Source organism: Phyllostomus hastatus, unplaced genomic scaffold (assembly GCF_019186645.2).
Source record: "Phyllostomus hastatus isolate PE091 unplaced genomic scaffold, TTU_PhHast_1.1 phas_contig_118, whole genome shotgun sequence".
NCBI lineage: Eukaryota > Metazoa > Chordata > Mammalia > Chiroptera > Phyllostomidae > Phyllostomus > Phyllostomus hastatus.
In genome coordinates this window covers 251,768-269,619 of record NW_025333543.1, presented here as the reverse complement: position 1 = coordinate 269,619, position 17,852 = coordinate 251,768, and the positions used below count along the sequence as shown (strand labels likewise).

Genomic DNA, 17,852 nt, shown 5'->3' with positions numbered 1-17,852 from the left:
TCTTTGATGCAGTCAGATAGTTCTCATAGAACTCTTTCATTTTTTTATGCTCAGATCTCTCTTTTTCCCTATGCATCATTTCCAAATTTCTATCTTGAATATCACTGGTCCTTTCCTCCATTTGGTTTGTTTTATTTCCTATGTGTGCTAGTTCCTTTTAGATCTGTTACTAAAATCTTCATATCCAGAATTTCTGTTTGGTTCTTTTTTAAAGTTTCAATCTCTTTGTTGAAACAGTTACTTTGTTGTTTTCTGAGCTCACTAAATTGCCTGTCTGTATTTTCTGGCATCTTGTTGAGTATTTTCAGAATTGCGATCTTGAATTCTGTCATTTATGTCACATATTCACATATTCCCATGTGTTTAAATTTGTTTTCTGGAGATTTTTCATTTTCTTTCTGATCTGCCTTGCTACCATGCTTATTCATGATATTTGATGGATTCCTTCTCTGTCTAGTTATCAATGTGTGAATGATCTCTTTTATCAATGTGTGATCTCTAGTTATCAATGTGTGAGAGATCTCAGATCTCTTTTCCAGCAGATTAATATTAAAAGGTATTTCTATTATTTTCCAGTAGATGGCACTGAATCAAAAGTTTTTTTTAGCTTTGTGAGATCCCAGTGTCAACTTGCCATCTCTGGCTGCTGTTAGTGTAGCTATGATGTGTTGGGGTTCAGAGGGGCTGGGGGAACCTGCCAATTTTTTTGATGTTTTGCCCTCTTGGTAAAATACTCCTACACTCTGACCCCAGGACTGGTCTCAGAATACACCCTTTGTTCAGGCAGTAATATGATTCTGTAGTACTAGTTCTCATGCTTGCAGAAAGTGCACTCTGCAGCCTGACACCAAGTGCCAAGAGAGACTCTGGGAGGCTAAGGGGAGGCTAAAAGGTGGGGGCTAGGCTTCCTGGCTTTGTTTCTTGGTCTGAAATGCTGACCATCTAACTAACCATGGCCACACTCCTGTGTTGTATATCCTTGCCCCTCTTTCTTGGCTGAGCTGAGATTGCACTGCTCAGTCCTGCAGAGGTGCCCATGGAGTCTCTTTGCTCCCCTGGTTAATGGGAGTGTCAACTACCACCAGATTCCTCCTCTGTCTGGCAGAGACTCACTGTGGGATCCTGGCTGCCCAGCAGTGCCTGTGGCTCATATCAGCCCCTCTCCATTTTCATCTCCCACTTTTTCTCCACTTGCTCACCTTTAGCTGTTTCATAGTGCAGATTTCTCAGGTATATTTGTTCATTGAGCAAGGGATCCTTTATTGAGTTACAGCTGTTCAAATTGTTGAACTTCAAGGGCAGAGACCAAGGGGATCTCTCATACTGCTATTCCTTTGATGTCACTTAAAATGTTCATCTTATCTGTGACTATGATTCCTCTTTCTTAATTTTCATACTAAATAAATACAGTTGATTCTTGAATAATATGGGTTTGTACTGTATGGGCCCACTAAGATGTAGATTCTTTTCACCAGACACAATTTGCCATTTGTATCTGCTGCTTTCACATCTGCAGATTCAACCAAATAAGGATCAAAAGTGCCATAAATTATTTAATTTGTATTTTACTTAGTTATGTCACACAAATATGGTGCCTGATTAGCTTCCATTATTGCAGGCACTATTGGTTAGGAATGTCTTTGTGGGTTAGCTTGGGAGGGGATCCCTACAATTTGCATTATTTTTATGGGAAACAAAATATATTCTTTCCAAAAAATTAAATTGTAAGTAAAGTTTATTTTTAAAAGTATTTTAAGTTGAATATGTTATATATGAATATTATACACACACACACACACTGTTGTTTTCTGGAAAAAAAGACTAATATCTCTTACCAGTATATTCTCTGAGTCAGGCACAAGGAAAAATGCAGTAAGAGCAAGAAGATAATTGAGGACACATCTCTTAGTTTGTTTAACTTGTTGATATTTGCTCAGCAGTAACACCAGCTAGGATGAGGTAATTCACTGTAATTAGAGCTCCCAGTGGCAGGTGGGTGATTCAGAGAAAGGCACTTGTCAACAGACTCTAATTTAAACAGTGAATAGAAGTAAAACTGAAATCTCACTGCAGTGATGGTTTGTTTGCCTCCAAATGTAGTAGGAAAAGTTTGTCTTTATCCTCCACGAATGCCTTTGGAGTCCTCCTCCTTGCCTTGGCCTTAGGTTCTTTCTGCATTCTGCCTCTAGTTGCCCAGGATGTCCTGGGTGGCCTCACATTTCCTCCTGCCTTTCCCAGCAATGGCCCAGACTCTGAGTCTCTCTTCAAACAAGACAGGATAGGCATCTTCCCCAAACTGTAAATTTCACAAGTGAGAACCAAATCTGACTTTTCCCACTGTCCTCAGTGCTTAACATAGTGCCTTTCAGAAAGCAAGCATGTACCAAATGAATGAATGAATGAATGAATGGGACTGTATGTATTGCTACCTTCAGAGAGTAGCATTCATCTTGCTGTTTCTTAATAAGATTTTGCTTATTGATGAGGGAAAAGGCATTACATCTCTTACAACTATTTATATCTATGTTGAAAAAATCTGTTATTAATCTAAAGAGGGAAAACACTGTTAACAGTGTAATTTTGGCTACTAGAGACAAGCAGAGGGGGGAGACAGCTGATTTTATAATCCTCTGCAATTGGAGTACATTAGCTGTCATATGCTCCATCTATTTAGAACAATCAGCTCACCTAGATTCTAAACATTCCTATACCTAAATTCCCATTAAGAGCATGGGACAGAATGGTTTATTTCATTCTGCTCTCTTTGGGGGGGATTATTTTTGGATGGGGAAAAAACGTGATAAACCTTATTTACACATGTTGTTCCAGGAGCCTAGAAGTGATGAAATGATATTATTAATAATAAACATATCAGTTACTGAGATCTTAGTATATACTAAACATTTTACATACACTATTTTATACAACTGGGGTTATTTTGTTTATGAAGAAGTTAAAATTTAGAAAGATTAAATACAGCATCTTAGCAATGAGCACTAGTTTTCACGAAGCTCTTGGACCTCCTCAGTCAGGGTCTTCAAGAAAAGGCAGTGCTATCTTGCATGCCTATGCTCCACAGTAGAAACTTGGATATAAGAAACGAGATGGGGTATGAAAAATACAGTATTCTTTTGTAGGAGGGAGTAACTATCATCTCTTTTGATATTAAATTTGGTAATTTGTTTAATACCACCTGAGATATTCATGTTAATATGCTTCCTGTCAATTGTTCTTTTTGAAATCATCTTCAAGCTGTAAAAAGGGGCTCCTATGACATGGTGTCTGCTCTGCTCAGATACAACACCAGCCTTGACCAGCCCTGTGTCAAGCGATGGTCAGCAATGCACGAAGCTGCCAAGCAAGGCCGCAAAGATCTCATAGCTCTGCTGCTGAAACACGGTGGAAATGTCCACCTGAGAGACGGGTTCGGAGTCACACCGTTAGGTGTTGCTGCTGAGTACGGTCACTGTGATGTGTTGGAACACCTAATCCACAAAGGTACGTGTGAAGCAGTTGCATGTTCCTGACTTTTCTCCTGCCTCTTGGATTTTCTCTTCTTCATTGCTCACTGGCTTCTCTTCCTCTCCTGAATATAACTGGGCAGAAGGCTTCAGTACCCAGCTTTCAATAGCCCCCCTGAAGAGCCCCCTATTCCACAATTCAATTAAGCCCTGTTAAACCCTATCACGGTTACTAGCAAATCTGCACACCCAGCCCTGATTGCTCTCTTTAGAGACAGCCAGTTTTCACATAGATGGCTCACCAGGGTTTCACACTCATCTCCTAAACTGAATTCCTCTTCTTTTACACTTTTGATTTAATGATTTCTCTTATTCAAAGCTGAAAGCTTAGATTTATCTCTAATTCTTCCATCACCTTCTTTTTCAAGCCCAGTCAGTTGCTGACTGCTACAGCGTCTCACTGACCTGTTCTCCTTGGCAGTCCCTCTGGTTTGCATCCTGGTCAGGCCCCTTGCATCTTCTCTGGAAACACAATCGTTTCTTAACTTTTCTCCAGGTTTCCAGTCGCCCCCATTGGAGAATGCTTTCTACATACTGAACTCAGCTCCTCTGCCTAAAGGACAGCTACAATCATGTAAATAAGTCAAAGAATCCTCAGTGGCTCTCACGACTCATGCACAGGTCCCCACTACATCACCCTGAATTATTTTACTGGGTGTATCCCTCGCCACTGCCATCTTGTATCCTGCACTCCAGCCAAACTAGATGAGAGTACTCCCAAGCATACCTCACATTTTGCTGTCTGGGTTTGGGTCAAGCCTCTGCCTTCATCTGGAATTCTGTCCCACATAATTCAACATCAGTTTCTTGAGACATCTGTCCACTAAAGCCTTCTCTAATTCTGCCCAACAGATGGTGATGTTGCCCCGCCTTTGAAACCTCCAAGTGTTTTATACCAACTATAGAACCAGGAATTAGGAGACCAAATTCTGAAACTGGTTTCTGCCACTTAATCATTGTCTGCCCCTAGCCAAGTGAGTTAAACAGCTGGTCCTCACTTTTCTCATCTGTAAATAAAGGCTAGGACCACATGATCCCCAAGGACTGTTGACAGGGAAAAGACTAACATTTTTGAGGCCCCCCAAAGTGCAACCTCATTTAATTATTAAATAAGCCCTATGACATTGGCTGTATTGCCCTTGTTTAGATGAGGAGGTAGAGGTAAATAGCTTGCCCCCAGCTCCCACAGCCAGCAGCAGAGCCGTAGTTCAAACAGTGCCCTCTTTCCCCTACATTGAGCCTGCTAGTCCTTATGGTAGGTCAGTGTTACAGCCTGTGTTCTTTGAGGATGTTTTGTTTCACTGCCCCTCTGATTTCCTTAGAGCTGTTCAACTGAGGATCTTCTGTTGAGTCACACACAGTGTTTATACATAGAGTGCAGTTGATAAATATTTGTTGAAAACGAAATAGAGTGAAACCGTTGTCTTAAAACTTAAAAGTCTAACTATCCCTTTTCTTGGGGGTATTTGTCTTATTATAGAAATTGGCTTACTTCTCAGATGTTCTAGTGATGCAAAGATTTTCTAATACAATGAAATATGCTGCATAATCATTTATTTAAAATGTTGAGAGCATAGACGTTCTTAACTTTGCAGTTTTAATTTTAAGTCCTCACCAGAAAGGAAAACAGACTACCTTTAAGGAGTCTGTCTTGACAATCCACGCAGTTAACACTATGCCATGTGTTTACCCTGCCAGGGGGTGATGTGTTTGCTTTGGCCGATGACGGGGCATCAGTGTTGTTTGAGGCAGCAGGAGGCGGCAATCCTGACTGCATTTCTCTCCTGCTGGAATACGGAGGAAGCGGAAATGTGCCTAACAGAGCAGGGCATCTTCCTATTCACCGAGCTGCCTACGAGGGACATTATCTGTGAGTGACAAATCATAGGACGATCATTTTAAGTTAAAAATTACTACATATATGTATAATCGCAAGTCTCTCTTTATAATAACCCCTGTCATTCAAAAAGAAATAGGCAAAATATTCAAAAGTTTTGTTCTCCTAAGTATTTATTTGATTTTCCCCCTTCTTTTTATATTTTTTACTTAAAAATTAAAAACAATTCATTACAGTTGACATGTAACATTATATTAGTTTGAGATGTACATCAGAGTGTTTAGACATTTATATACTGTGTAAAGTACTCCCCTCCGTAAGTCTAGTACCCATCTGACACCACACATAGTTATTACAATGTGATTGACTATATTCCCCGTGCTGTGCTTTACATCTCATGGCTGTCTTTATAACCGCTAAGTTGTGCTGCTTAATCCCTTCCCCTTCTTCACCCATCCCCAAACAAGCCTGCACCAAGACACATCATATATGTTTTTGTACTTTGTATATAAAATTTCTGCATTGAATGTATACTACTTTTATAATGAAGAATTTCTCTTTCAGAAGGAAGTTACACATGAGAATTCTTCACAAGCCACCCAAATATGCGTTTCTGTTTTTTTAAATTATGCTACAGACTTTCTGAAACTTTTACTCTTTCAAAAGAATTAACCTTTGTGAAAATAGTATCAATATTACTCTAATTATTTAGTAACATATATGGATATTAGAGTATAATGTCAAATATATCATTGAGTAGAGAAGTTTCATTATAAGTATAGATTTTTTTATTCCATAAAAAATGATTAGATAGATTTTTAAATCACAAAATGTGCCACAATTGACACATCAATAGAAGTCTATAAACATTATCGTAAATTACTGCCATGAGAGGTTTGTTTTAGGCAATTAAATGTATTTAATACATGCAAAAACTTTGAAATACTCAGGCTTTATCACCTGCAGTGGCTACATTAGCTAAGTGGCCAATGACCTAATTGACTCTAAGTGACATGTTGTTAAAGTTTACCTGGATTTCTTCCCAGGGTGTTCATAAATTCACACATGGTAGCTCTGAATTAGGCACAAGAGATCAAGTTATCCTTGCTGGTGGCTTTCATACACGTCTAGTTGGTCAGTGAAGTGTGAAATTTGCAACTATCGCTAGTTCTTAGAAACATAAGCTCTGGTTTGTTGTCTCTGTTGGACTAATATAAGGTTGATGAAATAATAAAAACTCTTCTTATGGCTAATAATTTGATTTCAGGTTATATTGAAGCAGACAAGATGTACATAGCCAATGTTAAAGTATGGATATCTCAGAGAGCAGTGAAAGAGAAGTAATAATAATAAGAATTCAAGAGTCTTACATTCTAATCCTTGCTTCATGTGTGTGTGACCTTGGACAAGTCATTTCACTTTTCCAGACTTCATATGACTTTTCTGTTAAATGAAGGAGTTGCACTTAAGTGATGTTCAAGGTTACTTCCAGCTTTAAATTCCCGTGACTCCATGATTATAATAATGATCAAGATTATGAAACATTTCTCCATGCCATCAGATGAGCTTACTTTTCTATTTTTCATTAAATAGCATTGGTTGCTGATTAATATTAAGCTTTTCAGAGAAGAATTGCAAGATGGGGAGGGTTCCTGAAGAACCAAAATTCTAGAACCAAACATAAGATCCAGCATGATCCCCGGGAATATTTAGAATGGGAAGCCAAATAAAAATTAAGCTAAACAAAACAACAACACACCTATAGCCAACATCCTTCATAAGAGTGAAAGACGAATGCCTTTTCCCCTAAAATAAGGAACAAGGAAAGTTAATGTCATAGCCTCTGGCTTTTCAATTACAGCTCATTTTCCTCCTCTGTATCAGTAAAATTATGTTTATAACCTCTAAAAAACTAAACCAAATTACACTAAAGTAATTAGGAGTAAGTCCATGGATGAAGGTTAAATGTCTTTGTATAAGATTATCTAGTGAAAGTAAAGGAAACTAAACAAACTGTGTTCATTTGTCTAGTGAGGAAGCTGGTTTAATTAACTTCTTGATTGCCTTCATGCCATGTGGATATTTGATTTAAAAACAATTTTTTTTAATTTTTAGTGCACTGAAATATCTTATTCCAGTAACATCCAAAAATGCAATCCAGAAAAGTGGGCTGACACCAGTTCATTCCGCAGCAGATGGGCAAAACGTGCAGTGCCTGGAGCTGCTCATTGAAAATGGTTTTGATGTCAATGCTCTGCTCGCTGACCACATTTCTGAGAGCTATGATGACGAGAGGAAGACTGCGTTGTATTTTGCTGTTTCTAATAATGATATCCATTGCACAGAAGTCCTTCTGAATGCAGGTGCAGACCCAAACTTAGATCCCCTCAACTGTCTACTTGTGGCTGTGAGGGCCAATAACCATGAGATTGTCCGGCTGCTCCTCTCCCATGGAGCTAATGTCAATTGTTATTTTATGCATGTCAATGACACTCGTTTCCCCAGTGCCATTCAGTATGCCCTAAATGATGAGGTAATGTTGAGGCTGTTGCTGAATAATGGCTATCAAGTGGAGCTGTGCTTTGAATGCATGCACGGGGACATCTTTGGGAATTCATTTGTGTGGTCAGAGATAGAGGAAGAGGCACTGCCAGGATGGACCTCTTGTGTAATAAAGGATAACCCGGTGAGTTACATTCTTTCCTTCTGCGTGTTGGGTCACCATCCTAATTTCCACTCATTTAGACATGTAACAAGAAAAGAAAACTCAACTCTAACATTTATATTTTTCTTTGGCACAATATGGGACATAAGCATAAAACTAGGGGCCAAAGATGGTGTTTATTTTTCTTGAAATGGAAACTGAATGTTGAAGAATGTGGAAATGTATACAGTTAGTAACTTATGCTCATTTGGTGAAAATATCGGGGCTAGAAGTGTAGAAAGAATAATCGTGAAAAGAAGCATGGTTCTTCCATGTTATGTTGACCACAACCACATCAGAGCCATGCATGTAGTAACTCCAGGACCCACCGTTTCACAGAAACAAGCAAATAATTAATTTTTCTCTTTTGTTCATTATAAAAAGGGAACTTTTATTTTCTGTAAAAAGATAAAGATAGTCATTTTCATAACAAAATTGAGTGTTTGTGTATGTTGAAAGTACTACTAAATTAAATTTTATCAATTCTCTCAGTTCTGTGAGTTTATTACAGTTCCTTGGATGAAACACTTGGTAGGCAGCGTTATTCGTGTATTAATAGATTACATGGATTATATCCCTCTGTGCGCTAAACTGAAGTCTGCACTGGAAGTACAGAGAGAATGGCCTGAAATCCGTCAAATACTAGGTAAAAACTGGTTTGCCTACAGAAGTTTTTATGAAAAATGTCTATAGGGGAAGTTTCTTAATGTCATCTTTAATATTTTCTCAGCACTACTTTACTTTCAGAATTATGTGTTTGAAAATCATTCTTAATATTTGATTTATGATACTAATTTTTTGTTTTTCTTGAAACTTTCCAACTCTGTAATTTTATAGTGGGTGATATAAAACTATATTAACACTCAACTAGAATTCATTTTTGAAAATTAACTCCCATAATATCATAAGTATGTAGACTATAATCTCCATATAAGTAAGGAACTGTTGTTTATTTTTATATTTTCAAGGCTTAGCATAATTCCTACTATGTGGTAAAAACTCAATAAATACTAAGTAAATGAATGAATGGTGTGAATTAGAATTATCCTTTTTGATATGCTCTCTCTCGGGTCTTTATCGACAAATTCCTACCATCAAAACTTTGTATTATGGACAGGCTACAATGTCTTATCCTCTAGGTTAAAGTTTAGTTATAATCATAAAAATGAATCTTATTACAAATGTTTCTATAAAATTGCATCTAAAATTACTTCAAATACATATAGAAACATAGAGATTGGAGAGGTTTTCTCTTTCAAAATATTGGTTTGGAAAAATAAACTTTAAAACAACTTGGACATCAATTTCATGGATCCTAAAGAAGCATGATAAAACTTTACATTTATATATTCCTCCACTCTTAATAAACCCAAATCATTCTTGAATGGACTAAAAAAAAAACTTAACAACTGATTCTTTAGGATCAGGTAAATTTTATGTAAATTAGGTAGACTATATTTTTCAGTCAACAAAATGAAACTTAATGTTGAGCTGGTTTACATACCAAGTTTGTTAGGTATAAAGTTCTACAAAAATGAGTAAGAGTGGTAAAATGGTTTTCTTTTTTTTTAATGTATTTATTTATTTCCAGAGAGAGAAGGGAGGGAGAAAGAGAGAGAGAAACATCAATGTACGGTTGCTGGAGGCCATGACCTGCAACCCAGGCATGTAACCTGACTGGGAATCGAACCTGCGACACTTTGGTTTGCAGCCCGTGCTCAATCCACTGAGCTACGCCAGCCAGGGCAATAAAATGGTTTTCATTTAAACATTTAGTTTCAATCAGAGTCTCATACATTAAAATAACTCATCTGAATTTTGTGAGAAGGATGGAGACTTTGGCTAGAAAAAGTGATAATTCAACCCAGTGCAGATTTTGAGATAAGCTTGAATTTTCCTCAAATGACTTTCCTTGGAGTGAGTTTTGTGAAAGCACGTACTTTGTGGAAATAAAACTGGACTCTTAGAGAATCTGATGAGTAATGTAGTGTTGTGAGCCTAGAAACTGACCTCTGCGCTCAGGTGGAAGTTCAGATGGGATGAGATTCTGGCCTTGTCTAGGAGTAGGATTGCTGCGTTGTCATTCAGAGCTGATATTTTCATGGAAACGTACGCCATTTTATTGTGTCATTCTTGTTTTATTGAGGAGAAGGGGATATTTTTATTTTCTAAAAATAACCAAGATAGTCATACTAGCTGTGTAATTTTGAGAAAGTTACTTACCTTTTTTATCTAAGGGTTTCCCATTGCAAAATGGGGCTGTGATAGTAGTTACCTCATAAGGTTGCTATGGGAATTTAAAAAGATGATGACTGTAAGGTGCTTAACATACTACCTAGAATATTAAAAATACAACAAATATAGCTATTTAAAAAACTATAATATTAGTGTTTTTGTATTATTTTTATTACTTGGTAAGTTTGTGTGAAGTATGAAATGTATATAAAGTATATCATGAAATCCTCACAACTTGTAGAGGTAGGTGTTATCATGCTAATTTTTAGCAATGAAAACTTAAGGCTAAGGGAACTATGTAACAGTCTGGACTTGATGAATTCATGAAAAACTGGGCTGTCTGGATCCCTCTCAGAACCAAGGCCCACATTGGGAGGAACATCAGAATCAAGCAGGATAGAGATAAGAGTCGCATAAGTAGGTTGGCAAACAAAATCAGGAAACCTCAGAGAGCAAGATACCATATTTTGGATCACTGCAAGAAGACAACAGACTAGGAAGCTCTGTTAAATTAAAAGAGCTATCTTGAACCTAACTTCCTCTTAGAAATTCAGGAAAACTAAATCCACATAAAAATGAACCACAGAAAATCATTGCAGTCAAAACTTATATAAATTTATCACAAGAAGAAATAGAAATAGAGATGTCAAATTTTAAAAAAATCTTGTCAATACAATCATGTAGGGATAGCACACTGAGATGACGAAGTTCTAAAGAAAGTGATTACTGTAAAAGTCAGAATAGCAGTTCCTTATAGGGGAGGAATAAATAAAGCTTGGATGGATTGTGGAAGGAATTCTGGGGTGGCTGGGGCAGTTCTATTTATAGCCTGGGAGGTAATTAAAGATGTTGACCTAATAATCACTTATAATAACTTAAGAAACTACGCATTTGTTAGTTGCTCTATCTATATTTTATTTTACAACATCTTGGTTAAACATTTTGGTTAAACATTTTGGAGATTGTAAGGACAAAAACTCCAAAGTGTAGACAAATTAATTTTCCCAAGTTGTAGACACAGACAATAACAAAGCAGGAATTTGAACCCTTGTCTGTCTCAATTCAAAACATAGGCTTTTTCTCCAATACCACTCTGCTTCCTGTCATAGAACAGATATTGCTTCTAATTGGTAATTAATTTTTCATGTGTTTATACTGAAAAAGAATGACCAATTCTTAGGACTTTCGAAAGGCAATCCAAGTAAAAACAAGAGGAAGGTTTTTGTTTTTTTCAGTTGTTATTGCAACTAGAATGTAAGTTAGTTGATTGCTATGAGTATGGTTAACCACTGGATGTCAGGATTTCTCCAGGTATACAAGAGGCAGTATGTTTGTTTGTTTGTTTTTAAATTATATTTTGTTGATTATGTTATTACAGTTGTCCTAACTGTCCCCTTTTGTCCCCCTCCACCAAGCACCACCCCTCTGCCTCAGGCAATCCCCCCACCCTTGTTTATGTTCACAGGTCAGCACATAAGTTCTTTGGCTATTCCTTTTCCTATACTGTAGTTTAAATCCCCAGGGCTATTCTGTAACTACGTATTTGTACTTCTTAGTCCCCTCACTTCTCAGCCATTCTCCCACAGCCCCCCTCCCATCTCTTTATCTTTAACCTTTGGCATTTTAATTATGATGTGTCTTGGGGTGGACCTCCTTGCGTCCATCTTATTTGGGACTCTCTGTGCTTCCTGGACTTGCATATCTATTTCCTTGACCAAATTAGTGAAGTTTTCTTTCATTATTTTTTCAAATAGAATTCCAGTTTCTTGCTCTTTCTCTTCTCCTTCTGGCACCCCATATGAAGTGAATGTTGGATTGCTTAAAGTTGTCCCAAAGGCTGCTTACGCTATCTTTGTTTTGGGGATTCTCTTTTCTTCTTATTGTTCTGAGTGGTTGTTTTGCACTTTCTTATGTTCCAAATCATTGATTTAACTCTCAGCTTCATCCACTTTACTGTTGTTTCCCTGTAAATTATTCTTTATTTCAATTAGTGTATCCTTTGTTTCTGATTGGATGTTTTTTATGCTGTTGAGGTCCTCGCTAAGTTCCTTGAACATCGTTATAACCACTATTTTGAACTCTGCATCTGATAGATGGTTTATCTCCATTTCTTTTAGCTCTTTTTCTGCAGTTCTGATCTGTCCTTTCATTTGAGCCTTGTTTCTTTTTCTCCTCATTTTGGCAGTCTTCCTGTGTTTGTTTCTATGTATTTGGTAGGGCTGCTTTGACTCCATGTCTTGGTAATGTGGCCTAATGTAGTAGGTGTTCTGTAGGGTCCAGTGGCACAGTCTCCCCTAACACCCAAGTTGGGTATTTGAGGTGGACCCTCTGTGTGGGTGAGTACACCTTCTCGTAGTTGAGCCTTGATTGCTGATGGCAGATCAATGGGAGGGATTTAACCAGGCCAGTCAACTGCAAGGATCACCTGGGCACAATTACTACCAAATTCGGCCCTCTGTGGAGGATGAGCTGTGGGTGCAGGATGGTGGTACTCCGACGTGGTCTGTAGCTGCCCTGGGGTTTCCCGGGTGGTGCAGGCCAAGATCAGTCTCCACCTGTGTTTTACCTGGGGTCACATGCTGAATTATGAAGTAATATGAGATGGCTGCTACTTGTGCTGGGCTTGGAGATTTCCAGGCAAAGCCAAGCTGTTAATGTAGGCTGCTAGTTCTGGGCCTGGGTCTCACTTAGGCCAGCTGCTGTTTGTTTGAGAGGATTTAGGAAATTGTGAAGCATGAGCCATTCATGTGGAAAAGCAGTTTGGGTGGGACTGTAAATTGGGTGCAACAGAGTCTCTGTGGATCTCCAAGGCAGGTCAAACAGTGTTAGCTAGGTTGATGGAGTCATAGATATGGCACTAGTCTGCCAGCTCTGTCAGGGGAGAGCCCAGAAAATGGACAATGGCCTCTGCTCACCTTGATGCCAGATACCCCAACCTCCCTCGTGCACACTACTGGTGCCCCTCAAGATGCCTCCCCAATCCTGGGGCTCAGAAAGAGTCTGAGTAGCAGAGTCCGTGTGTGGGTTCTTTAAGAGGAACTGCTTGGGGCTCCAGTAGTTTCTTCCACCAACTCAATCTCTGCTGGGTTTTGCAGCCAGAAGTTGGGGGGACTTATCTTTTTGGCACTGGAACCCTGGTCTGAGGGCCCTGGTGTGGGGCTGGGACTCCTTGCTCCCAAGATATCCCTCCTGAATGTTTATCCACCACATGTGGATGTGGAACCAGCACATTCCGTGTCTTCGGCCCTCCTACCAGTCTGGATGGATGTGGTTTCTTTAACTCTGTTGTTGTCTGACTTCCATTCAACTTGATTACTGTCAGTTCTGAGTGATGATTGTTTTATAATTTAGTTGTAATTTTGCTGTGGTTGTGTGAAGAGATGAGCTATGCTTGCCTATGCTGCCATCTTGATCCAAAGTCTCAAGGCAGTATATTTGCTAGGGAAGAAGGTTAAGGTGGTAATTTTTTTTTAAAAAGATGGGTTTATTTTGCCTATTTTGGTGACAATTATTTTGCCTCAATTGTTTTTGAAAAATATCATTTTCATTTTAAAAAGATAATTTAAATGTTTATAATCTCAAGTATAACAGAAATGTGATGTCTTTTATTTTTTAATTGAGTGATAGTTCACATTATTGAATGGTTACAAGGTACCAAGCACTTTTCTAATACTTTACATGAATTATTTTTTGTTGTCTTCAAACAACCCTAGGAGGTAGGTCCTACACTTATCCACATTTCACAGCTGAGAATACCAAGTTCACAGGGGTTAAGTAACTCAGCTAAGGTTACACAAGTACTAACTAGCAGAGCCAGGATTTTAATCCAAGCTAACTGTGTGCTATGCTGCCCTTTCACTAGCTCATATTGCTGGGATAAAATATCAGTATTCAAATTGCAATATAATTAAAGTAAGAGTTGAAAGTAAAGACTAACTCTGATATTTGACATTAGTAGACAAAATGTTCAGATGCCAGACACTGAAACAAACCTAAGAATCATAAACATATGGAATCATTTGCATCAGATGTTTCCTGGATAAGTTTTCATGAGAAAGATTTGCAGAAGAGAGCAAAAGTAAAGAAATATATCTCTGTAATACTCAATTTTAAAAAACAAGTAGGAGGAGATGTGAGCACTTGTTCTCTCAGATCAAGTGCATTCACTCATTTAACATTCCCTAACTGAAGGGCCCTATGAGCCAGACTGTGTTCCTGACACAGAGACAGACTAAATATCTGTATTCCTGGAGATTACATGCTAGAGGGATGGTCTGGAAAGCTTAATTACAATTTGAATTTCACTTAAAGTCCCCAGTTGCTAACATGTGCATACCTGTTTTTCAGAATAACATCATTACTGTTATTCTAAAACAGTCTGTATCTTCCAGGTCAATCCACTAATATTAGTTTTTATTTTTGCTTGTTTTCCCCACTTGTTTTAGAGAATCCTTGCTCATTAAAGCATTTGTGTCGGTTAAAAATCCGAAGACTTATGGGACTCCAGCGACTCTGCCAGCCAGCCTCAATGAAGAAGCTTCCTCTACCGCCAAGTATTCAAAGATACATATTATTTAAAGAGTATGATCTCTATGGACAAGGGCTAAAATTGCTATAATCTATAAATAATATTTTAAACGCCATTTAAGAAATATTTTTAAATGTGATTCCCTAAGAGCATTTCTTGGAATCATTTTACATCCCTAAGTGTATTTAAATCCATTGACAGTTTTAAAATGGGATCCTGTGTTCTTATGAGAACAGTGTATTTCATATCTTTAAAAACATTTATATTGTGGTTTTTAAAATTCAAGCACAGCTGATACCCAATATTATATTGGTTATATTAATTTCAGATGTACAATATAGTAATGTTACATTTTATACTTTATGTGATCACCCTAATTCTAGTAATCATCTGTCACCATGCGAGCTTAACACAATATTATTAACTATATTCCCCTTCCCCTTTTCACCCACTCCCCCACCCCACCCTTCTGACAGCCATCCTTTGGAATATATTGTGATTTTTTTAAGCTAGTTAATATTTTTTATTTGAATTTCTATTGATTTTCTTCACTTGCAAGAAGTCTTCAAATTCTCCCTTCAAGTGGCTCCTACAATATCCATCAGCAAGTCTCTCCTGTGTTTATAAAACAAACACCCACTTTTTCCAACCACATCTTCAGCCAGTCCCTGGCCCTTCCTCTCCTTTCTCTCATGGCCAAACTGCATGAAAGAGCTCCTTCCTGCCTGCAGATTTACACACTGTATCTGGCTTCTGCTCCCTCACTGCCCTTCTCAAGGTCCTTAACCACTTCATGTTGCTAATTCCAATGAGCATTCTTCAGTCCTTTCAGCTGATTCCTGCACCATCTGACACTTGCCTGCTCCCTCCTTGAAAATGTCTTCCCTTGGTTTCCAACCTCGGTGTCTTGGCTGTCCTCCCAGACTGCTTTTTCTCTGGCTTCTTTCTGTGTGGCTTATTTCCTTTAAGCTTTTTGTAATGTCTTAAGCCTTTTTCTTATGCCACATTATCTGGGAAATTTCACCCATGTTTGCAGTTTCGATTACTACCTGTATACATTTGACTACCAAATTTATATCTGAAGTTCAGCTCTTTCTCTCATGTGCCTGAGACCTGTGTAGACAATTGCCCTAATGGTCATGAACACCAAGATACTTCAAGTTCAACATGCCCCAAATGAACTCATTGTCTTCCTCCACCAAAAGGCTTCTTCTCTTACATTCTCTAGCTCAATGGTTAGTATAGTTATTGATTCAGTTTCCCAAGTCAAAAGTCTGGACATTCATCTTGACCATCCAAATTTCCTTACCCAATATAACAGATCATCAAATCCTGGTACGTTTATCTCTCCAAATTATTTGCTACTCTGTTTCACTGATTTTTGGCCCTAATTCCAGCTCTTATCTCCATTTACTGAGATACCCTAGTGCTGGCTAACTGGCCTTCCTTCCTGCTGTCCTGCCTCTTTCAACGCACATGCTACACATAACATCCCGGAATGAGCTTTTACAAATGTAAGTAGAGTTTCATTCCCCTGCTTAAAATTATTGCTCATAGGATAAAGTCCAAATGGCCCCTCATGATCTGACTCCCTGTGTTCCTCCTCAGACTTATCTCTCAATGCCTTCCTTAACCCCCCCCTTCAATCATATTAAACACAGTTTAGAAGTTTAATCTTTGAACAGTGGTTCCCAGACTCATGCAAAATCTATAAATCAGTAGTTTTTGTTTCACTAATTTTAAAAATAGGGTCATTTATTTAAATATACATAGAGGATCCCAGAGGGAGAAAAAATGCATATATATACACACATATATATGTATATATACTAACCCATATATATATATAAACATATATACTACTATGATTGTCATTTCTTTAAAAAGAAACCATTTTAGTGGCAAAAATAAGGCACCCTTAAACTTGGTTATTAAAAGGGTATGACTTTAGCTTTGGAAAGACTTACCACACTGTCTTCATTTTCCCATTGATGGGTGAAAATTTCATTCTGGCTGCACAAGTATCTTAGGTTCTTTGTTTGGAAATCACTGCTGCAGAATAGATCACGCTCTCTTGTATCTCAGGGGTCTTTGCACTTTCTTTTCGCTCTGTCTGGAATCCTCTTTCCATCTCCTTCCTCCCCTCTCCACTTCTTACCCTACAGGTCTCAGCATGGACGTTGCTTCCTCTAGGATGGGAGGCTCCCACATAGCAATTCTCATGTGTTATCTCAGGTGCCTCTGTTTGTCCTCAGTTGTCTGCCCCACTAGACTGTAAGCTCTGTGAGGGCAGAGTCTATGTCTGCTTTGTTTTCCAGTGTTTTCTCAGGGCCAGATACATTCCCTAGAGCACAGGGAGAGTTCAAAAACTAGTTGTTAAATATATTAAATGAGTGAATGTTACACAAGACCCAGACAAAATAACCAATGACCTCATGGTAAATGATAGTTTTTAATCTCTGAATTGGTTATATAACCGTAATATTGTAATTATTTAGATTTATTTTTCTTAGATTTTAATGTTTTCTTATGTTTATTTTTATCTTAAGCATTACTGCATTGTTTCGATTGTAATACCTCACTGGTTGTGAATTTTTCAAATTGTATTTAGTTTTAGTGTTCTTTGAGACATAAATAAGTATAAAAATTACTTGTACAATTATGGCTATAGCTTTAACCCCTTGCATTCCCTAGAGTTATATTTTTATGTAAATTAGACTGCAATGTATTTAAGTAGAACCGTAATGTTTTATGTATAAAATTTCATGATTCCTCTGTTGCTTTCCTACTTGTGGAGAAAATGCATTTTTACCTGTAATGGTGTACTAAATAAATAAAAAATGTTAACAAGAATTTAAGTTTGCCATGTGACTTCAGATATGAAATAAACTAAAGCTTTGACATTTTCTTTAATGTAGTTTATATAAATAGATTACAAGAAAGTAAATACATGAATTCATCACACATGCTACAGGTTTTGAAAATGGTTCTTTTGGTATTTGTAAAGCAGGAGAAAAATGTGTCCTA

At 37.8% G+C, this 17,852-nt stretch overlaps 1 protein-coding gene across 3 annotated transcripts in view; it reads left to right on the top strand.

The window, feature by feature from the left end:
• The window catches only part of ASB15 (ankyrin repeat and SOCS box containing 15), a 39,556-nt gene extending 21,906 nt beyond the window's left edge, over window positions 1-17,650 (top strand). Inside the window, exons 7-11 of one of the 3 annotated variants that reach the window (XM_045848115.1) lie at window positions 3,253-3,498; window positions 5,220-5,391; window positions 7,474-8,044; window positions 8,555-8,708; window positions 14,743-17,650. In XM_045848115.1, coding sequence (XP_045704071.1) covers window positions 3,253-3,498; window positions 5,220-5,391; window positions 7,474-8,044; window positions 8,555-8,708; window positions 14,743-14,915 — 1,316 coding nt within the window. In that variant the 3' untranslated portion in view covers window positions 14,916-17,650. The remainder of the gene's footprint in view (window positions 1-3,252; window positions 3,499-5,219; window positions 5,392-7,473; window positions 8,045-8,554; window positions 8,709-14,742) is intronic. The other 2 variants (XM_045848126.1, XM_045848119.1) reach the window with 2 other exon arrangements.
• Window positions 17,651-17,852: the final 202 nt, after the last annotated feature.